The sequence below is a fragment of the Malaya genurostris genome, chromosome 3, assembly GCF_030247185.1.
Source record: "Malaya genurostris strain Urasoe2022 chromosome 3, Malgen_1.1, whole genome shotgun sequence".
Taxonomy (NCBI): Eukaryota; Metazoa; Arthropoda; class Insecta; order Diptera; family Culicidae; genus Malaya; species Malaya genurostris.
Genome location: NC_080572.1, coordinates 191,930,558 through 191,953,292, shown reverse-complemented (window position 1 = coordinate 191,953,292; position 22,735 = coordinate 191,930,558). Strand labels below are relative to the sequence as shown.

The 22,735-nt window shown below is 38.4% G+C and overlaps 2 protein-coding genes across 11 annotated transcripts in view; both read left to right on the top strand.

Annotated features, from left to right (window-relative positions):
* LOC131439125 (protein alan shepard) overlaps positions 1-22,735 on the top strand; it is a 553,131-nt gene that overhangs the window by 65,977 nt on the left and 464,419 nt on the right. The window lies entirely within an intron of this gene.
* LOC131439128 (adult-specific cuticular protein ACP-20-like) lies at positions 10,048-10,862 on the top strand. The gene is made up of 2 exons (XM_058609787.1): positions 10,048-10,398; positions 10,469-10,862. The coding sequence occupies exons 1-2, from the start codon at positions 10,180-10,182 to the stop codon at positions 10,772-10,774; spliced, it is 525 nt and encodes a 174-aa protein (XP_058465770.1). The 5' UTR covers positions 10,048-10,179; the 3' UTR covers positions 10,775-10,862.

Sequence of the window (22,735 nt, the reverse complement as noted above, 5' to 3'; positions counted from 1 at the left end):
TTTATATGATATATAATGATGGTTCCATTGATTTGGTTAGTACATGCAATTAACATCAATCCTGGACCTTCAAACACAGTTTTGTATCGTCACTCTGAATGACAGTTTAGAATTATTAACCGTGATGCTCAGGCATGGAGATGTGGCAGATGGAAATAAGTAAATAAATGAAAACATGTTTCAATGAATACTGATCAAACTGATTCTTAAACATCAGAAGAGAATACAAAAAATGCATGAAAAACAACCTGTTTCAATCCTAGTGGTGCAATGATGCCTTTCTCACAGTACTCATAACATCATAAATATTACTGTCGAATTCGCAAAAACAACTGTTCATTGAATAGAAATAGAAAAAATTGTTCGGACCTAATCTAACAAACTCTACAAATCCTGTTTACTCTGTAGTTCCGGAACCGGAAGGGGTATCCACAACAAATTTTAGAATTCCGTATGAAACTGTAAGACTTTTATTTGAACCTACAAGTTTGTGGAAATCGATCGGGCCATCTCGAAAAAAAAGTGAGTGACTGTTACTTTTGCATATGTAAGTCAAGCTAAACAGCATGAATCAGCAGCATAAAATATGTAGTAGGATTATTATTATTATTATTATTATTATTATTATTATTATTATTATTATTATTATTATTATTGTTATTATTATTATTATTATTATTATTATTATTATTATTATTATTATTATTATTATTATTATTATTATTATTATTATTATGATTATTATTATTATTATTATTAGTATTATTATTATTACGAGTTGGCGGTTCAATGCATAGGACGCTGGTCTTACAAGCGAGTTGTATGATGGAGCCCCGACCTGGAAGGATTATTAGTGTCAGTACTATCGTGGTACTAGCCATGCAATGATTCTGTACGCTAAGAATCGGCTGCGAAGTCTTTTGAAACAGAAAGGCCAAATTCCATAAAAGGAATGCAATGCCAAGACTTTGCTTTGCTTGCTTGTTATTATAATTGACATCACTACACCACCGGCACTACCGGCTGTGAAAATTGCTTTTATATAGCAAAGATTGAAATTCCGATGTATGTTTATTTTTTCGAATATATTTCAATTCGTTGACATTCTTTTATTCTATCGATCGTACTTATAAAATAGCTAAAAAAAATTCATCCGCAGCACACCAGTAGCAGACCGTTTCGTTTTCTTTATAGCGTGTACGAAATAGAACAAAGCACGCATCGTTCGTGCTGTGTTTTCTTCTACTACGTTGCACGCACCGTTGTTGTACATACTGTCGTTCTATATGGCGGTTTGAAAGCTTTGAAACTCATCACCTTGTAACTGCAGAACCGAAAGTCGAACCCGGATGAAATGTCACATTTGTGAAAATCGGTTCAAGCTTCACTGAGAAACCGAAGTGAGATTTATTTTTGGACTTTTTCTTCACTACTTTGGGTACTTTTGGAACAGGAAAAGCGGGAAGCAGTTGTGTCGAATTGAGTTTGTATGTCCACAAACTAACAAGTTCTGCCAACTAGAATCATTTATGAGACAGTTTTGTGGGATTTGTACCTGTTTTGGACCATCGTTCGTGAAAAAATACTCATGAAATTGGTATTTTTTCTCTTATCACGCTAAGTTCCGGAGCGGAAGTCGGATTCGGATAAGATATTCTAGAATTTTTTAGGGAACTATAAGACCTTTTATTTGAATTTTAGTTTGTGAAAATCGGTTAAGCCGTTATCAGAAAAATTGAGTGTACATTTTTTGTATAATTTCCACGTATTACCCTGTAACTTCGGAACCGGAAATCCAAATAAAATTCAATAATAAGCTATGGCATCATAAGACCTTTCATTTGAATCTAAGTTTGTGAAAATCGATTTAGCCATCTCCGAGAAAAGTGAATGCATATTTTTGTTACATACATACACACACGGACGGACACATACATTTGCTCAGTTTGTCGAGCTGAGTCGAATGGTATATGGCATTCGGCCCTCCGGGCTTCGGTTAAAAAGTCGGTTTTCATAGTGCACAGTGGTCCGAAACGGGAAATTAGCGATACAAAATATTTTTGCTATCAAATATTAATTTTTTGAGTTGGTGTCTTCACAAAAGTTGTTTGTATCCAACTGGCGCATCTTTTGATGTAAAGGATCATTAGGGCTGACCAGGTTTGGATTTAAAAATTATTGCATTTCACAACAAAGTTGTAGGAATGTTTATTTTGAGCAATTTTGCTGAAGAAGTCATTTTCCTATCTCTTCATTTGATTCAAATAACTGTGCTCTCGAATTCGAAACAAATCATAGAAAACAAATTTGATTTCATGGTCGCATCGTTTGCTTAGAGTGAATCCCAGAACTCATACCTATCTAAACTATCAACTAACTCGAAACCAATGGAAAAGAGTGATAAATCATCATCCTTCCGTAAAGTAGGTGGAGCGTTAAACATTTTCTCCCTTCCTTATCCTTTATCCTTCTCTGTAAACGATGAATATGGGGCGGCCGGCAATAGTGGCTATCACACTGTCGAGTCGTTCCGTTTGAGTTGGAATAGTAACAATTCAAAAATGCTATTCCCGAAGTAACTCTTGTTAGTATGTCAAAAGAAAACATGTTGATATCAGTGTACAATCCGCTAAGACCATTGTCACAACGCAACACATTTGTTGGGTTCTGACTAAAGGAGTGTATTGATAAGTAGTTAGCAACATTCAAACAGTTATTACTCTGAAATGGCTTAATTTTTTGCAGCGTGTTTTGCGGTGACGTGTTTGTTTACATGTCAATAACAACTGCGCCATCGATTGGTTTCGGTACGGTTTATCGTTTCAATGATAAGTCGGATCGATCCGGAAACGCGAAAGAAAATTCTGCACTCTTGGTGCTCAGAAAGTGGTGTCGCGTACAACGAAATTGCAAAACGGGTAAAAGGGCACCACACCAGTATCAAAAATATTATCGAGAAGTTCGGTAAGACCCTTTCCATGAAGGATTTGTCCCGATCCGGTAGGAAAACGGGTCCCTGCCAGCCCGGCCGGGACTAAAAAGTGGTTCAGTACATCAGGAAAAACCCATCGGCGTCGACGCGGGATTTGGCCAAGCAGTTCAACACCAGCATCGGGATGATTCAACGGATCAAAGTTCGAAACTCCCTGAAAACGTACAAGAAACAGAAGGTGCCGAAAAAGTCCCTGATACAGCAAGTTCAGGCCAAAACAAGAGCGCGAAAACTGTATAACTCAAAACTGATCGACGACGAAACCTACGCCAAGGAGCGATCGAGCGCTGCCCGGATCGCAATATTATACGAAATCGGTGTACCAGGACCTGGACGACGCTGACACCACGGTTTCGATGGAAAAGTTTGGGCAGAAGGTGTTGGTCTGTCAAGCAATTTGTACCTGTGGTTTCCGGTCGTCGATTTTCTTCACGAAGGGCACAATTACGCCAAGGTGTACGAGGAAGAATGTTTGAAGAAGAGAATACTGCCACTGTACAGAAATCATAAGGCTCCTCCTCTCTTCTGGTCGGATTTGGCTTCATTCCACTACGCCAACTCCGTTCTACAGTGGTGTCAAAAAATAATGTACAATTCGTGGAAAAGGACATCAATCCGCCGAACTGCCCGGATCTTCGGCCAATTGAAAGGTATTGGGCAATTGTCAAGCGGCACTTTCGGAAGAAAGATACAGTGTCCCAAAACATGCAGGAGTTAAAAAAAACTGGACAGCTGCTACCAGGAAAGTCACAAAAGTAACTGTGACGAATTTAATGAAGAATGTCAAGTCCAAAGTGCGAGCGTTTCACAGAAACTAGGATTTTCTTCAATATAACCAGTGAAATGCATAAAAATGCAATTTTTCTTCAATATATCGAAAACTAATGTCCAAATATGTTCTTTTCGCTTTTTTATTCAATAATCAATGTTGCTAGCTACTTTTCGATACATTCCTTATATCATTTCCGAAAAAATCGGTAATACTGCATAGTGGTTTGAATCGATAAAAGCGTGAACTTAATTATCTAGCTGCTAAACCGTTGATCTGATATACATAGTTTCTTTGGAGAACTCAAAACACAAAAATGTACCTCGTAATTTGAACACATTTGATCAAAATGTGCGAAGCCTACTAAGATAAAAGTTCATTTCAACAACTTTTTTCCCTTAAAAGAAGGAAAAACTATTGTCGTTTTTCATTGAGAACACTCGTGGAGTGTTTTGCTCGATTCGTGCACTTTTCGTGCAGTCGGGCAATCAAAACAGGTGCACTGTGTTTCATTGATTTGAACTGCACGAAAAAAATGCACTTTCGGGGCAATTCGCGGGCAACTATTTTGCATCCGTTTTCTTTTCCGAGCAGCATGCGTGCAAACCAAACTTTACAAAACCGTTTCATTGATCGGCTGTCAGGGCAAAAAACTGGCACCGAGCGAGTGGAATCAATGAAAAACGACATATGTGTCTTCTACAAAGTTTAAGAACTTCTAACCAGAAAAAACTTTGCCAAAGAAGCTATAGGTCGGACGCAAAAAGTTTCTGATATATTAAGCCTATTCGTTTGAAACCCCTTAAAATCAATTTTGTACATAACTTCTTTCGAAATTGTTTTCAATGTCTCTTATGTTCGAGATCATTACTAAAAACATAAAATTACACTTTTTTGTTGAAGACTGTGTACGATATGGCCTTTTCCTTAAAAAGTTATTTCACATTTTAACTTTTATATACATTAGCTTTAACTACTACAGGAAAGCAGGGTCGCAGACCAAATGGCACATACATATACTTTTAGGAAAGCTAAAATCAAGTAATATAAAGATACAAAGTGCATAACGTGTCCCTTTTAAAATGTGTAAATGAGACAACGAAATATAGAGTGCTTTATTGACCATTTTCTTAGGAAACATCCTTTACTAAAACGACTATTTTTGGTTTATTAAAAGGAGCTGTGTAGGACATGTTCAAAAATTGGAATCAGTCATTAGTGTAGTTTTTTTTTTTTTTATTTCGATTATAGAGGTTTTAACCTTAAGGTCATTCGCCTCTTCGGATCAGAAAATTTTTCTGACCCTATGTGCGGGGTTGGGAATCGAACCCAGGTGGGCTGCGTGAAAGGCATCGACTTACCCATCACGCTATACCCGTCCCCATTAGTGTAGTTTTAGTGCAATGGTGTAATGATTGAAAATGTAAAGGGTGATTTTTTAAGAGCTTGAGAACTTTTTTAAACAATAAAACGCATAAAATTTGCAAAATCTCATCGGTTCTTTATTTTAAACGTTAGATTGGTACATGACATTTACTTTTTGAAGATAATTTCATTTAAATGTTGACCGCGGCTGCGTCTTAGGTGGTCCATTCGGAAAGTCCAATTTTGGGCAACTTTTTCGAGCATTTCGGCCGGAATAGCCCGAATTTCTTCGGAAATGTTGTCTTCCAAAGCTGGAATAGTTACTGGCTTATTTCTGTAGACTTTAGACTTGACGTAGCCCCACAAAAAATAGTCTAAAGGCGTCAAATCGCATGATCTTGGTGGCCAACTTACCGGTCCATTTCTTGAGATGAATTGTTCTCCGAAGTTTTCCCTCAAAATGGCCATAGAATCGCGAGCTGTGTGGCATGTAGCGCCATCTTGTTGAAACCACATGTCAACCAAGTTCAGTTCTTCCATTTTTGGCAACAAAAAGTTTGTTAGCATCGAACGATAGCGATCGCCATTCACTGTAACGTTGCGTCCAACAGCATCTTTGAAAAAATACGGTCCAATGATTCCACCAGCGTACAAACCACACCAAACAGTGCATTTTTCGGGATGCATGGGCAGTTCTTGAACGGCTTCTGGTTGCTCTTCACTCCGATTGCGGCAATTTTGCTTATTTACGTAGCCATTCAACCAGAAATGAGCCTCATCGCTGAACAAAATTTGTCGATAAAAAAGCGGATTTTCCGAATGGACCACCTAAGACGCAGCCGCGGTCAACATTTAAATGAAATTATCTTCAAAAAGTAAATGTCATGTACCAATCTAACGTTTAAAATAAAGAACCGATGAGATTTTGCAAATTTTATGCGTTTTATTGTTTAAAAAAGTTCTCAAGCTCTTAAAAAATCACCCTTTATTATCATGATGCATTTTTGTATGCAATTGATCAAACTAAAGAAGTATGTTAACGCGCTCATTAAGTTTCGACAAGTTTTACTCCTTTAATAGAATATTCCTTATCCGCTCATTTATTTTTTATTTGCAATGATTTAAAAATTACAGATTCATTTTTATAAGATCCGGATTTCAATAAAATTCATTTAATGGATGACATCTTACACAATTAACAGCACGCCTAAAACATTGTTTAAATTTACGTTTTCTGAGACTAACTTTTAACTGTTGAAATGTATAAGCTAAATTTTTTTTGTAAAATTTCGTCATTCTACGAAACACGTTCTTAGGAAATAAACCATACAATGAAAAAAAAGTTTACAGGATTTGTAAATAAATACTCAGAAAAAAATAATGAAATTTACACGACATGAAAATCAATTATACTTTGAAATAGACATTAGTTGAATCAAGAACTTGATGGAAAACCATTTTCGATGTCAAAGTTAATTAGCATATTTTAATCAGGGTGGCAAGTGACCGGGAAAATCGGGAAAACCGGGAAAACAGCCGGGAATTTGGTTTTACCTGGAAAAACCGGGAAAAAGTCGGGAAATTTAGTGCAAATCCGGGAGAAAATTTACTAGTCCTAATCTTAGAAAGGATTTTCAGCATCATGAATTTCCTGATAAAACAAATGAAAAGTTGAAGGCAATTTCGTGTTTGAACTAGAAGTTCAGTACATGTTTTGTCCCACACAGGTTCAATGGTGGTTGCACAATCCATTGAAAATGGGGCCAACACCTCATGTCTCAACGGTTTTGTATGGGATTGGCAGCAATTTTAAATCAATAAGAGCTCTCTTAGTTGTCATCAATAACAGCACAATGAATGCTCATACTGAAAAATAAGGATAATTTGGATGCTTCTGCTGGATTTCTGTTAAATTTCGACAAATATTTGAAAAGGTTCCAAGTGCAAATGACAGTTTCTCTTTGTTTATTTTCTCTTTCAATTATTACGGTGTATTCCTGTATTTTCCAACATTTTTTTTAACAGCAGATCGAAAGTTGATGGTTTCTGTCGTTATTCTCTGCAAAGTGTAAGATAGAAGGATTGCCGAAAGTCCATAATAATCGAAAGAAAGAGTAAAGAAAAAGGGATTTGTCATTTGCACTTAGGATCTATGCATTATGGTAAAAGTAGCATCAGGTAACATGTTTAATAATTTTTTTAAGAATTCTTAGGAGCCGTGCTTTTAGTTGCCAGCTAATGATTACCCTAATTTCACCAAAATTTGTCTCAGTAATGTCAAATTGTGAGAATATTTTTACCACCAGCTGAAATTAGTTTTTCACAGTTCGTAAGAGCCTGTTCAGTGAATCTATGTTCAATTTTTTCGAAGATTATCAGCTATGATGAGGATATTGAGTACGATGAAGGAGCAATTGAAGATTGTCAATGATAGGAGAATCAAATTTATATCGTCTCAGTCACTAGAGGCATAGATAGTTGTTTTTCCAAAGTACATTTTAAGAATTCTAGAAGGATTTTGTTCTCTCGTCAAAACCCAACTCTGAAAGAATATCGTATATGTTGTTAGCAGTGGCGTCTCGTCCTCATGTACACCTCGTGCACTGCACAACTGGTCGTATAGGCTCTGTGAGAACTGAGAACATTCAGGAGAGGCTTTAGTGGCTTATGTTTATGGTAGTTGAAAACAAATTGCTGTCTCAGTTGCAACGTCGAAACGATCATACCATATAAGCAGTGCATAACCCGTAAATTTTGTCACGAGACGCCACTGGTTGTTAGAAGGAATCGGGTTTGCGGGAGGAGTGTTGTTCTTTAGTTCATTCATTTTTAATTTTTAACTTTATACATTTTCCAGACCATACCAGGCTAAAAAAAGTATTGGAATACACTAGAGATGGTCAGTCCGCGAACGGTCCAAAAGAACTAGTTCTCCTCGAAGATTGAGTGAACTGGAGTTCTTTATTGAAGAATGATAACTCTCTATTCTTCTCAATGGAAATGAAAGTAATCGAGTTTTTTGAGTATGTATACAAATAAGTTGCGTCTTTCGGAACGTTTGCTGGTTTGAAGAACGATTGTTGAGCACATGCAAAAAGCACCCACTATTATTGAATCTGTTTACTACAGAATATAATTTGTGGCTCTCTTAGTTTTGCTTTTAAAGCACAGTGAAGGAATTTTATATTCAATTTCCTGCTCCAAATATACGTTGTAAATTTTGGTGTGAGCAGCGCTGCACATTATTTTTAAGAAAACAAGTGAATTGATTGATAATATAAATTCTGTAGTATTTTATTACAATAAAATGCCGGGATGGTTGAACGTTATACACTGGTGTACACGGTAAAGTAGCTTGACCAAAAAAGAAATATTGTTGTTGCACTAAAGCATCGTCTTGTAGGTTTAACTACCAAGGATTGTCTAGAAAGCATCAAGCCACCTACCAACATCCACTTTGAAGAGGAATTTCGAAAGACTCGGTACGCGCTGAGAGTAAGTCATAATAGTAAATTATAGTGAAAAGTTTTATCTTTCGTCTGGTGTTAAAATTAATGCTCTATTTTTCATAACTCGACGGCAATTTCTTGGAAAAGTTGATGCCTGAATGTTACTTATTGCTCGATATCACAAAAAGCACGTGATATGAAAATAAACAATTTTACTTTTGTGCGGTTTGCCTAAGAAAATAGTCAAAAACGCACTCATTTCGTTGTCTTACCTACACAATTTAAAAGGGCCACGTTACGCACTTCGTAACTTTACATTACTTGATTTAAGCTTTCCAAAAAGTATATGTATGTGCCTTTTGGTCTGCGACACTGCTTTCCATAAGTAGTTAAAGTTAATGTACATAAAAGTTAGAATGTGAAATAACTTTTCAAGGAAAAGGTCATTGATTAGAAAAACTAATTCTTTTCTCAGCTCTGACTTGACATTCAGCGGATGAAATTTGGTTTTGTTTTAGGGGATATGTTCGTTCACTAAACAGTTTATTTATCTCACTGGATTGTTTCGGATAATAAACGGGTATGCGTTGCCTCGCAAAACTATTGAGCTTCGTTTCAATTCCAACTAATTCAAAAAACAACAATTTTCCGACAACTAGCACGTGAAGATAATCAATCATCACCCATTTAACATGCTCAAACTTCAAACACCTTCCTGCTACTTTTCACAGTATCCGACTATTATTGGACGAATTTAACACCGATTTTCTGTTTCACAATCCCGTTAATTCGTACGTTTTGGATGCTCGTAGTGTCTGGTATGATAGAAAAACAACTCATTAGGAAATCATAACAATGCTCAACGCTTTGGACACCGCTGCTTTCCATCGTTGTCTACCCATGTTACTCCTACGGTACGGTAAGGTACGGTACATGTTTGGGAGGGCTCATTAGGTCACTGCAAAATCGATTCCAACCAAACGCTATTTTCACCGAGTTTCTGTTTGACCATTGCCGCCAGTGCATTTTCCATCCAGCATGTAGCGATGCGAAAATGATACTGGCACTTTTCCTAGGGTTGCGCAAACTATTTATATCTAGCCCGTAATAACTTAATCGATAGTTAAGTTTACCATCTATCAAAGAGGGTGTGAATGGTAGAACTATTTGTGCATAAATTATTGGAAGTTTTATTGGTTCGTTGACTTTCCGAACAAATTGCGATCACTATCTGGCCTGCGCCGACACGCGTTCTGTTCGATAAACCGACCCGGCGCGCCTTGGATTAGTACTAGTGATGCGTGACCCGCCCCGCCCCGCCCCGCTCCCGGACTAACACCGTAAATCACCCCTTCAAAACAAATCGTTTGCTTACTAGAACCTTGCCGGTAGGTACTTTGCATGATCGACCTTGGCGAGGGTGGTGAAATTTGAACATAGTTTTACCTCATAGCAATTCCGCTCGATGACCTTGATACATGTTAAGTAAACTTGATCGAATTTTTACCATAAATACGCAGTGATTCTATCAACAAGTCATCAGTTAGTGGAGTTGTGTTGTTCTATGTAAAACACATTTTGCAGTGTGAAGATTAGCAGAAAGAATGATCAAGTTCGTCGTTATAACCTTTGCCCTAGTGGGTGCAGCTTTGGCCTACGAGCACTACGGATTCATCAACGAGGTTAAACACATCCCATACAAGTGGTACGGCGGCGGTGGCGGCGAAGGTGGCATCGGCGGCGGATTTGGCGGTGAAATTGGTGGTGGATTTGGCGGCGGTTTTGGTGGCAGCAGCAGTGGTGGTGGAATCGGAGGAGGCGAGGTGAGTTCTCTCGTAACGCTACATGGATCAGTTTTTTTTTTCAAAGATTGAAATACTGCTCGATCCGTAGGAATACTACTCGTACCCGAAATATAAGTACGAGTACGGAGTGAAGGACTACCACACCGGTGATCACAAGAGCCAATGGGAGGTGCGTGACGGAGATGTCGTCAAGGGTGAGTACACACTCGACGAAGCCGACGGAACCAAGCGTATTGTCGAATACTACGCCGATAGCAAGAACGGATTCGAAGCCAAGGTCAAGAACATTGGACATGCCAGCGGCGGTGGACAGGGCGGACAGGAAGGTGGTTTCGGTGGTGGAATCGGTGGAGGCTTCGGATACAGCTACAGTAAATTGAAGAAGTACAACTAAAATTACATTAGCAAGACTGAACCGACTTATGCCAAGTTATGTAGCCTAGTATTATGCAATTAAAGTTTCAAGCAAATGATCACTTTCGTTCGTCAACTTGTTATATTTGTCCTTGAATACCATTAGTGGAATTTGTGTCTATCTAACCGCATTCCACTTTTTAACTACAATATCGCAATACCATACAACTTGGATTAGTCCTGAAGGGCTCTCCTGTATCAACAAAACACCCTCCATATCCCGTTTCTGTCGCTATCGTCGAAATTCCATCATAGCAATGTGTGTGTATGTTTTTTTAGTCTGCGGCCACCTCTCAATTATCGCGATTACGCGTTAGCTTTGGTTTCTGCGACGTTGATCTTTGCAAAGTTTACACCACCATCATCGGCATCATAATCTCGACAGACGCGAAGAGACGCCGCGAGCAGTAAGTGGTGAAACGATGTGTGTACGTGTGTATGATAAGAATGTGGAAATTCAGCACCATGACCATCTTCTCCGCGTCATCCGCGTCTAAATAATCGGCTTTGTGCCGCACGAAGCATAGCACAGCATAGCTTCCCGTGCCGACGAGAGACGACGACGGATTTTCTATTTATGAAATAGAAGACAGCGACAAATAATAGGCTACGGCTTTGTGATAATGATATTCCATCGATTAAATCTCGGCATCATGTCGAGATTGTTCCTGCAAGATTTACGCATATTCAGAAACGCCTGGTAAAATAGTTGTCATTGCAAAATACCTGCTGGAAATAACAATGTGTGTCAAATCGTTAAAACACATCACGCGATTGTTATGAACATTAATGAACAATACTGTGATGCAATGAATTTCGATTTTAACTTGTATTCATACTACTCAGGCAGTGTACAATGAGCAAGCCAGCAAAAACACGTCGGTCAATAAGTCCTGATAGATCTAAGAGACATATGACGTCACAAAATGAAAATATTAGCGTTCAATTGGCTGTCCTTTAGTTATCATCTGTTAAAGTTTCATGACATAGTGCTTCCAATGATGTTACTTTTGGAAAATTAAAAACAATGTTTCAATCCACCTAGTTGTGTAATGATGCCTTTCTCATATCTCATTGACCATCATAAACAAGTATAACCTACAGAGTCGGTTATGCCATCTCTGAGGAAACGAAAAGAGGTACTTCCGAAACCGGAATCTGGGAACCGGTATAAGCGAAGTTCATTCGAGAAAATCGACTGGAATCCGTTTTGGAGTCTATGGTTACAGGCTCCGGTCGTTCATCAAAGATCTAAGAACACGGAAAACCGAATTAATGTTTGGCCGTCTACTGACAATGACTACCGATTGGAAAAGTGTTGAGGCAAGTTTAAAAACCGGTGCTTCCGGAATCAGAAAATGAGAACCAGCATAGCCGGAATCGAGTTGTTTTCTTTGTCTATTGATAATGGTTACCGATTGGAATAGTTTCGAGGCAAGTTAAGGCATTTTTTGCGTGTTTTGTTTCGCCGCTTCTAGTGACGGTATCCAATTTTTAAAACACTTTACCATATAATTCCGGAACCGGAAGTCGGATTCGAATAAAACTCAGGAATTTTGTGTGGGGTTGCAAGACCCTTCATTTAAATCTAAGTTCATGAAAATCGGTTCAGCCAGTGAGTGAAGTGAGTGCAATAAAATGTTACACACACACTCACACACACATATATATATATATATATATATATATATATATATATATATATATATATATATATATATATATATATATATATATATATATATATATATATATATATATATATATATATATATATATATATATATATATATATATATATATATATATATATATATTATATATACAGAAATTTTGCGTACTTGACGAGCTGAGTCGAATGGTATATGACAATCGGCCCTCCGAGCCTCGGTTCAAAAGTCGGTTTCCACAGTGATTGCATAACGGATCAGGGTCATTTCGCCGAAAGCCGTTCCGCCGAAAGCCATTTCGTCGAAAGGGTTATTTCGCCGAATGAGCCACTTCGCCGAATGCCATTTCGCCGAAAGCCATTTCGCCGAAAGCCATTTCGGCTGAATGGGTCATTTCGCCGAATTCTGAAATTGTCTTGAAATCGTAATTAGAATTGATTTAAAATAAAGACAAATGAATGACGATAGCGTTAACGCCCGTTTTGTTGACCTACAATTGTACTTCTTGAATAAAAATTGATTCTTGTACTCTTGAATAAAGATTGATTCATGAATCTCAGAACGGAGTTCCTTAGAAAACTTGTTGACTAATAGCTACTAAGCATCAAAGCAATTGCATAGGTGTATCTACCAGGCAAATGTATGTGGTATTTTCCGTGAAAATGAAAAAAATATCTAATGCGGCTACGCCACATCGTTTTGAAAAGCAAAGAAACCTAGTTTTGAGTAGACCGGGCAAACGAGGCGGTTTTAGGTTTGTATGCAAGAGGCCGCCGCTTCCGACGGCGGGTCGGCGGCCAACTCAGCTGGCGTCGGCTCGGCGGCTTTGTGCTGCCGAGCGATTTTGGCTTCGGTTATGTGGCTGCGCCACATCAGTTACACAGGAGACATAACATACAGGAAACATGACCCTTTCCGTAAAATGACCCTTTCGGCGAAATGACCCTTTCGGTGAAACGACATTCGGCGTAATGATCTATTCGGCGAAACGACTTTCGGCGAAATGGCATTCGGCGAAACGACTTTCGGCGAAATGGTTTTATGCGAAATGACCCGCTCATTCAGTAATAGCCGTTCAACCGAGAAGGTTGTGTATAGAAGCGTACAGTTTAATAACGCTGGTTGGTTTACACGCGTTAAATACGACAACGGTTGAACTACAGGTAGAGACCTGTTGGCAGCAGCCGTTAAAACGTATAGTCGTGCTGCATAAGAGAGCCCTAGTGCTGGGCCAAGCTGGTGAAGGAAACAACAAAGGGCGTTTCCCAAACTCTACCCAGGCCGCAATATACAGCCACAAGTGCTGAGCAGGAGAGTGCAAAGGCACATCGAAGAGGAAGAGTGCAAAGGCACATAGAAGCAGGAGAGTGCAAAGGCACACCGGTGCGAAGGCACTTCGGTGCAGAAGCATATCGGTGCGGAGCACTAGGAAGAAGGAGACAAGACAACTCGGTCTTTCCACTGCCATACAACACGCAGGTATACACCGGTGACCTGCGCTGGTTACAGCTGGCGAAGACGAAAGCAAATCGGAATTCGAGTGGTGCTGGATGTCAGGTAGCAGTAGCATCACATCATATTCTATCGCTACAGTGAGCTTCAGCATTGTATCAACGTCCAGATACATCCAACAAGAACATCTAGAGCAGCGAGGATCTACACGGCAGTGCAACGGAGATAGACAACAATTTCAAGGTAGAAGTTTTTTCTTTTCCTTTTGATTGAGTACTGTGTAGTGTTGGTTTCAAATTTTATTTTAAAGTTTAGTTGAAAATTTTAATGTAATGGATGAATCCATGGACGTAAATCCTAGCATGAATCCGATACCCCCACGAACGAAAAAATATCAGGAGAGCTCTTCTGGGCCTTGGATAGTCTTTTTTAGACGTATATCAAAGCCATTAAACATTTTTCAAATTAATAAAGGTTTGACATCACGATACTCTTCAATCAAAAAGATCATAAAAGTAAATAACGATAAAATTCGTGTTGTGGTAAATAATTTGAAACACGCGAATGATATTGTCTCTTCGGAACATTTCAATAAAGAGTATAAAGTTTACATACCCTCCAAAGATGTCGAAATTGACGGTGTTGTTACCGAAGCGAGTCTTTCGGTAGATGATTTACTCAAGCATGGTGTTGGTCGTTTCAAGAACTCTATGCTTGAGGGTGTGAAAATACTGGAGTGCAAACAACTGTACTCAGTAGTTCATGAAGAGGAAAAAAAAGTTTATCGCCCATCAGACTCGTTTCGAGTGACATTTGCCGGGTCTGCGTTGCCGTCCCATGTCTATGTCGATAAAATTCGCCTCCCTGTTCGGCTTTTTGTTCCAAATGTAATGAATTGTACGAACTGTAAAAAATTCGGCCACACAGCTTTTTACTGTAGTAATAAACCAAAATGTATTAAGTGTGAAGGGCCTCATAAAGATAATGATTGCAACAAGGAAATTGAAAAATGTATTTATTGTGGGAATAGTCCTCATGATGATATTTCAGTATGCACTGCATTTAAAGTGCACAAAGACAAAATTAAGCTTTCTTTAAAAGCACGGTCTAAGCGCACATATGCAGAAATGCTTAAAACGGTCATTGATGTCCCCCCTTTGGAAACCGAAAACGGGTTTTCAAATCTAGAGGAACCAGAGGACTCTGACTCTGACGAAAATAGTGAAGGTAATTCGTTTATCACTACCCAAGGGTCAGTTAAGAGAAAGAAGTCTTCCTCCAAATTACCAAAAAAGACACCTAAAATTTCATCTTCAAAAAAAGATCCCCGTGTTAAACAAAAAAAGTCAAAACCAAAGACTGTGCCTCCTGGTTTGTCAAATTCACAAACCAATCCAGGATCTAGTACAGAAAAAGATAATAATCCAGTGGGCTCCATTTCACAGCCACCAACAGGATTACTGAAGTTTTCGGAAATTGTTGAATGGATTTTCTCAGCATTCAATATATCTGAACCCTTAAAGACCCTCATAATGGCATTCCTTCCAATAGCTAGAACCTTTTTGAAGCAGTTATCAGCTCAATGGCCAATTGTCTCAGGTTTTGTATCTTTTGATGGATAATTTATCACCCGTCGCAAATGATACAATCACTGTCCTGCAGTGGAATTGTCGAAGCATCATGCCAAAACTTGATTCATTTAAAATATTATTGCATAGTCAAAAATGTGATGTATTTGCTTTATGCGAAACATGGCTTACTTCAAACATAGCTTTAAATTTTAATGATTTTAACATTATACGTCTCGATAGAGACTCTCCGTATGGTGGAGTGCTTTTGGGAATTAAGAAATGCTATTCCTTTTATAGATTAAACATCCCTTCAACTTCTAGTATAGAAGTTGTTGCTTGCCAAATAAACATTAAAGGCAAAGATATTTGCATAGCTTCGGTTTATATTCCTCCAAAAGCACAAGTTGGACAGCAACAGCTTAATGAAATGGTTGAAGCCCTTCCTGCACCACGATTGATTCTGGGGGATTTAAATTCGCACGGTATTATGTGAGGTTCCGTTTACAATGATAGCAGATCATCTTTAATACAAAACATTTGTGACAATTTTAGCATGACGGTATTAAATATGGGTAGCATGACACGGATCCCAAGACCTCCGGCACGCCCAAGTGCATTAGATCTATCTCTTTGCTCAACATCAATTCGACTAGATTGCACCTGGAAAATACTGCCTGATTTACACGGTAGCGATCATTTACCAATCATCATCTCAATTAGCAGTAGCAATTGCATTGCTACTTCCGCTAGTATTCCATATGATTTGACAAAAAATATCGACTGGATTAAATACCAAAGTAGTATCTCTAGTATTTTGAATTCAATGGAAGAGCTCCCTCCACTTGAAGAATATGACTTCCTCATTTGTTCGATTCTGGAGGCAGCAGAACAATCCCAAACTAAACGCTTTCCTGGGCCAACGACTAACAGAAGGCCTCCCAACCCCTGGTGGGACAAAGAGTGCTCAGAGGCTAAACTCGCAAAACAAAATGCTTGCAAGACGTTTCTAAAACGGGGAGGAGGAACTCCTCAGAATTTTGAAAAACTTATGGTTTTAGAAACCAAGTACAAGAGCATACTTCGAGCCAAAAAATGTAGCTATTGGAGACATTTTGTCGAAGGTTTGTCAAGAGATACCTCAATGAGCACTCTTTGGAACACGGCCAGACGAATGAGGAATCGTAACGTGGGCAATGAGAGTGATGAATACTCGAACCGATGGATATTTGACTTTGCTAGGAAAGTTTGCCCAGATTCTGTTCCTACGCAGAGCATTATACGGGAATCTCCTCCAAATAATGGTTTTATTAATAACCCATTTTCAATGATGGAATTTTCTATAGCACTCTTGTCTTGTAACAATAACGCTCCAGGGTTGGACAGAATTAAATTCAACTTGGTGAAGAATCTGCCCAACCTCGCAAAAAGACGTTTGTTGGAATTGTTCAACAAGTTTCTTGGGCAAAATATTGTTCCACCTGACTGGAGACAAGTGAAAGTTATCGCCATTCAAAAACCGGGGAAACCAGCTTCCAATCACAACTCATATAGACCCATTGCGATGTTGTCCTGCATCAGAAAATTGTTCGAAAAAATTATTCTACGACGTCTCGACACTTGGGTCGAGACGAACGGTTTGTTGTCAGATACTCAGTTTGGCTTCCGTAGAAATAAAGGGACGAATGATTGCCTTGCATTACTTTCGTCTGACATCCAAATTGCCTTCGCTCAAAAGCAACAAATGGCATCTGTATTTTTAGACATTAAAGGAGCATTTGATTCAGTTTCCATTGATGTTCTTTCAGACAAGCTTCACCAAAATGGACTCCCAGCGGTTATAAATAATTATTTGCACAACCTTTTGTCAGAGAAACACATGCATTTTTCACATGGCGATTTGGCAACACTCAGAAATAGTTACATGGGTCTCCCGCAAGGCTCATGCCTCAGTCCGCTCCTCTATAATTTTTACGTAAATGACATTGACAGCTGTCTAGTAACCCCATGTACACTAAGACAATTGGCAGATGATGGCGTGGTTTCAGTTACTGGACCCAAAGCTATTGATCTGCATAAACCATTGCAAGATACCTTAGATAACTTGTCCGATTGGGCTGTTCATCTTGGTATCGAATTCTCTGCGGAGAAAACAGAGTTAGTCGTCTTTTCAAGAAAGCATGATCCCGCGCAGCTTCAGCTCCATATGATGGGAAGAATGATCCAACAGGTTTTAACTTTTAAATACCTCGGGGTGTGGTTCGATTCCAAATGCACGTGGGGAGGACACATTAGGTTTCTGATAACAAAATGCCAACAAAGAGTAAATTTTCTTCGAACAATAACAGGATCTTGGTGGGGTGCTCATCCGGAAGATCTAATAAAATTGTATCAGACAACGATACTTTCAGTGATGGAATATGGATGCGTTTGCTTTCGTTCCGCTGCAAACTCTCATATTATCAAACTGGAGCGAATTCAGTATCGTTGTTTGCGAATTGCTTTAGGGTGCATGCATTCGACACATACAATGAGTCTTGAAGTTCTGGCGGGAGTTCTTCCATTAAAAGATCGATTTTGGGAGCTTTCATCACGCCTGCTAATAAGATGTGAGGTGCTGAATCCCATGGTAATTAATAATTTCGAACGACTAGTCGAGCTTCGATCTCAAACAAAATTCATGACAGTATATTTTAACCATATGTCACAGGAAATCAACCCTTCAAGATATATTCCTATCCGTGTCAGCCTCCTAAATGTCCCTGACTCAACTTTATTTTTCGATACATCCATGCAGCGCGAAGTGCGTGGAATCCCGGATCATCTACGTTCGACGGAAATCCCAAAAATATTTTCAAGTAAGTTCAGGCATATTGACTCTGAGAAAATGTTTTACACGGACGGATCGCGAATTGAAGAAGCGACAGGGTTTGGTATGTTCAACAATAATGTTTCGGCCTCATTTAGGCTTCAAGAACCTGCATCTGTTTATATAGCAGAGCTAGCAGCAGTTCAATATAGTTTGAGTGTAATCGTCACATTAATTCCAAACCATTATTTCCTCTTCACAGATAGTCTGAGTGCAATTGAAGTCATTCGCTCAAACATGACTGGCAAGACTGAACCGTTTTTCCTGGGCAAAATAAAACAGTGCCTGAACGACATATTGAACAATAATTATCTAATCACTATAGTCTGGGTCCCGGCTCATTGCTCCATTCCTGGCAATGAAAGAGCCGATATTTTAGCCAAACGTGGTGCTATTGAGGGTGAAATTTATGAGAGACCAATTGCTTTCAACGAATTCTATAGCTCGTCTCGCCAAAGAACACTTGCCAGCTGGCAAGCTTCTTGGGATAAAGATGATCTGGGTCGGTGGATGCACTCAATTATTCCGAAAATATCGACAAAGGCATGGTTCAGGGGACTGGATGTGAGTAGAGATTTCATTCGTGTGATGTCCAGACTCATGTCCAATCACTACACGTTAGATGCACATCTCCTTCGAATTGGGCTCTCCGAGACTAATCATTGTGCTTGCGGAGAAGGTTATCGGGATATTGATCATGTCGTTTGGACATGCGTGGAGTATCGTGATGTCAGATCTCAACTAATAAATTCTTTGCGTACCCAAGGTAGACTATCCAATGTCCCAGTTCGAGACATTCTTGCTTGTCGTGACCTTTCATACATGAAACTTGTTTATCATTTCATAAAGAAAACTGGAGTTTCAATTTAATAAAGGCCCCTTTCAAGACTTAGTTCTGATCCCAGCTGCGTCCATGAGTTCAACCAATAGCGAAATTAGAATAAAAATAATGTAATGATACAAACAAACTCGAAACAGTTTATGAAATTATTAACAAAATGTCTGAAAATAACAGCTTATTTTATAATTTATAGAAGTTAATCGTTTGGTTCAAATAATATTTCCGAGTAGATTTCATAATTAATGACGAGTTACCTAAGATGATTTTTAAGTAATAAGAGAATATGTTTTAATAAATGCAAAACGTTGTGACTATGTTAGAATTAAATTAGGATAAGAATATTATGTAAAAGTGATGCTACGGCGAAGAAAAACTTATGTAAACTGCCTTAAGAAATAAACGTATTTTTGAAAAAAAAAAAATGACCCGCTCCCTTGCATAACCTTTCTATATGAGAAAGGCAAAAAATGTTTGATTAAACAATGTTTATTAAAAGAAATATTGTGCAAGCAAAGAAATGACTTTATAAGAATTATCCGGGTTCTGCTTCAAACAAATCAACGGTTATTGACTGGTATGCTAAATTAAAACATGGTCGTGTAAAAACCGATAATGCACCATGTTCTGGTCCTCCAAGAAAGGGGGTGTTTTTTTTCTGGAAAAACATCTCATATTAACATCATTCGTTACACAAAATCGAATAATGATGTTTCAGACGATAGCTGATATCGCAGATACATAAAAAAGAAGTGTATATGCTATTTAGCAGAAACTTTTTGCAGAGTGCGTGCCGCATTTTCCGACAGCGACGACTTTTCGTTACGATGACTAAGTTCCAAGAATAGAAATTCGAATTGCTACCGCATCCACCATACTCCTGGTGAGTTCCCAGTGACTATTTTCTGTTCTTAGATTTATTAATAAAGCTTGCTGGAAAGAGATTTGCTTCGAATGATTAGGTCATCGCTTACACTGAAACGTTTTTTGCCTTTCTCATAGTGAAAGGCTATGCAATCACTGTGAAAGCCGAGTGTCATGTATCATTACTCATACCGTTTTCGTTTTTAAACTTACACGCGGGCGACTCTGACTCCGAATAAAACGAACATGTGGTACGCACCCTAAACAACAACTCATAAAAAAAGAAAAAATAAACAAACTCGCATGGATGTAGTGGTGCGACCCGATAAAATCTTCAGAGCGAAACTACGCGATTGCAGTCCGATCTAGAGCGACCCAAGGTTGCTAAAACGAACATCTCAAAAGTTGTTTGCGCGACTCTGGGCCAGCTCTCGGGCTGCCCTGATCAATAAACGAAAACGGTATTACACAACCTACAAACTGAAATAATTTTGAGCCAAATTTAGAAGATTTTTACGTTTTTGCATTATCGCTCTGAATGACGGTTTGCAATTTCATACACACTTAACCCTATATAATTCCGAAACCGGAAGTCGGTTCCGGGCACAATTCTCTTCATTTTCTCAGAGACGACTGATTAGAATGAACTCTCGAATGAATGATTTTATATCCAAATACACTACAAATGACTTTTGTTAAGATGTGACTTCAGGTTCCGGAGCAACCGTCAAGTAAAGCGAAAATGCTAAAGAAAACGATAAATTCCTGTAAACTTGAGTCAAAACTTTTTATAAATTGGAAAGGTTATGCTAGTATGCTCGACAAACTTTCTTGTTCTTCAGGAATCAGAACAAATTGGCTCAAATGGCACGTTCCCCTTGATATTTGGAGATTTGTGCCTTGTTCTTGTTCTTATTCAAGACTGAAATAAAAGTCTGTTGAAGAAGTATTCCATAATGATATTTATGTAAACATGTGTTATATGAAAAAAGCATTACCACTAGAAGGATTGGAACAGGTTTTTTTTAAAAACTATGGAAAAATCGTAGTATAACAAAAGTGTTGTTTGAAATAAATGGTTCGTTTTTTAAGAAGGAATACATTCATGAATAATATCGAAATTGGGAAATAAAGATGAGTGGGTAATGTTAGAGACATAACCGACGATAAAGGTTTTTTTTTCTGGAGAAGAGCCAAATTCCTACTATGGGAACTATCATGTATCTGAGAATTGAAGAGTTTTTAAGGAATTACATAGATGTGTAGGTGATCAGTCGACCACAAAAAAGTATCGCACTCAGTCCTCACATCTCTCGTTTATGCACCGAATGAGCACAGCTCATGACAAAGATATTGATCTGTTCCAAAGAATGAACAATTTCGCTATAAGTGAGAAAATCAATTATAAGAGCAATTTGGTTAAAAATTGAATGATTAAATTGACCGTCTTAAACAAACATGTACAAATATGTCTTTTTTATATGATTCAATTAAAAATATCCATGATATTCCTAGTTAGTGTCTGTTTTACTAACAAACAAACCGTGTCGTATGTCTACAGCACTCAATCACTGAAAATATTTGATATTTCTGTGTCGATTTTGCACGATGCGGTTTCATAGTAAAATTGAACTGTCAAGGACGAAACATGAAATAAAAAAAAACAGTTTTGTGTACCTAGTACAAACCGATCATTTGTAACCAAACAGCTAAATAATAATTTGTTAGTTTCAATACTTCGTATGACGTGAGTCGTTGTCCAACATGGTCATTCGTCAGTCGTCAGAATCGATAGAAATCCGAAGGTGCTATACCTAGGCTGCATGGTGGGTAAGGTAGCACTTTCCATTTCAGCATTTGCTGGTAACAGATCGGCTGAAAAGTTCGTATCGTTTCTATGAGAAGGCGCCACTAGAATTAAATCCATACCATTTTTAGTTAGTACCAACCTTCAAAAGATACGTGTATAAATTTGACAGCTGTCTGATTATTAGTTTGTGAGATTTGAGCATTTTGAGTGAAGCTACTTTTGTTATTGTGAAAAAAAGAAAAAAAAAAGGAATTTCGTGTGTTGATGAAACACTACTTTTTGATGAAAAAAAGTGCCGCCGATACAAAAAAATGGCTTGATGAGTGTTATCCAGACTCTGCACCGGACGAAGCAACAATTCGTAAGTGGTTTGCAAAATTTCGTACTGGTCATATGAGCACCGAAGACGATGAACGCAGTGGACGTCCAAAAGAGGCTGTTACCGATGAAAACGTGAAAAAAATCCACAAAATGATTTTCAATGACCGTAAAGTGAAGTTGATCGAGATAGCTGACACCCTAAAGATATCAAAGGAACGCGTTGGACATATTATTCACGAATATTTGGATATGAGAAAGCTTTGTGCAAAATGGGTGCCGCGTGAGCTCACAATCGATCAAAAACAACAACGAATTGATGATTCTGAGCAGTGTTTGGAGCTGTTATATCGAAATAAAACCGATTTTTTCGTCGATATATAACAATGGACGAAACATGGCTCCATCACTTCACTCCGGAGTCCAATCGACAGTCAGCTGAGTGGACTGCACGCGATGAACCGAACCCAAAGCGTGGAAAGACTCAACAATCGGCCGGTAAGGTTATGGCGTCTGTATTTTGGGATTCGCATGGTATAATTTTCATCGACT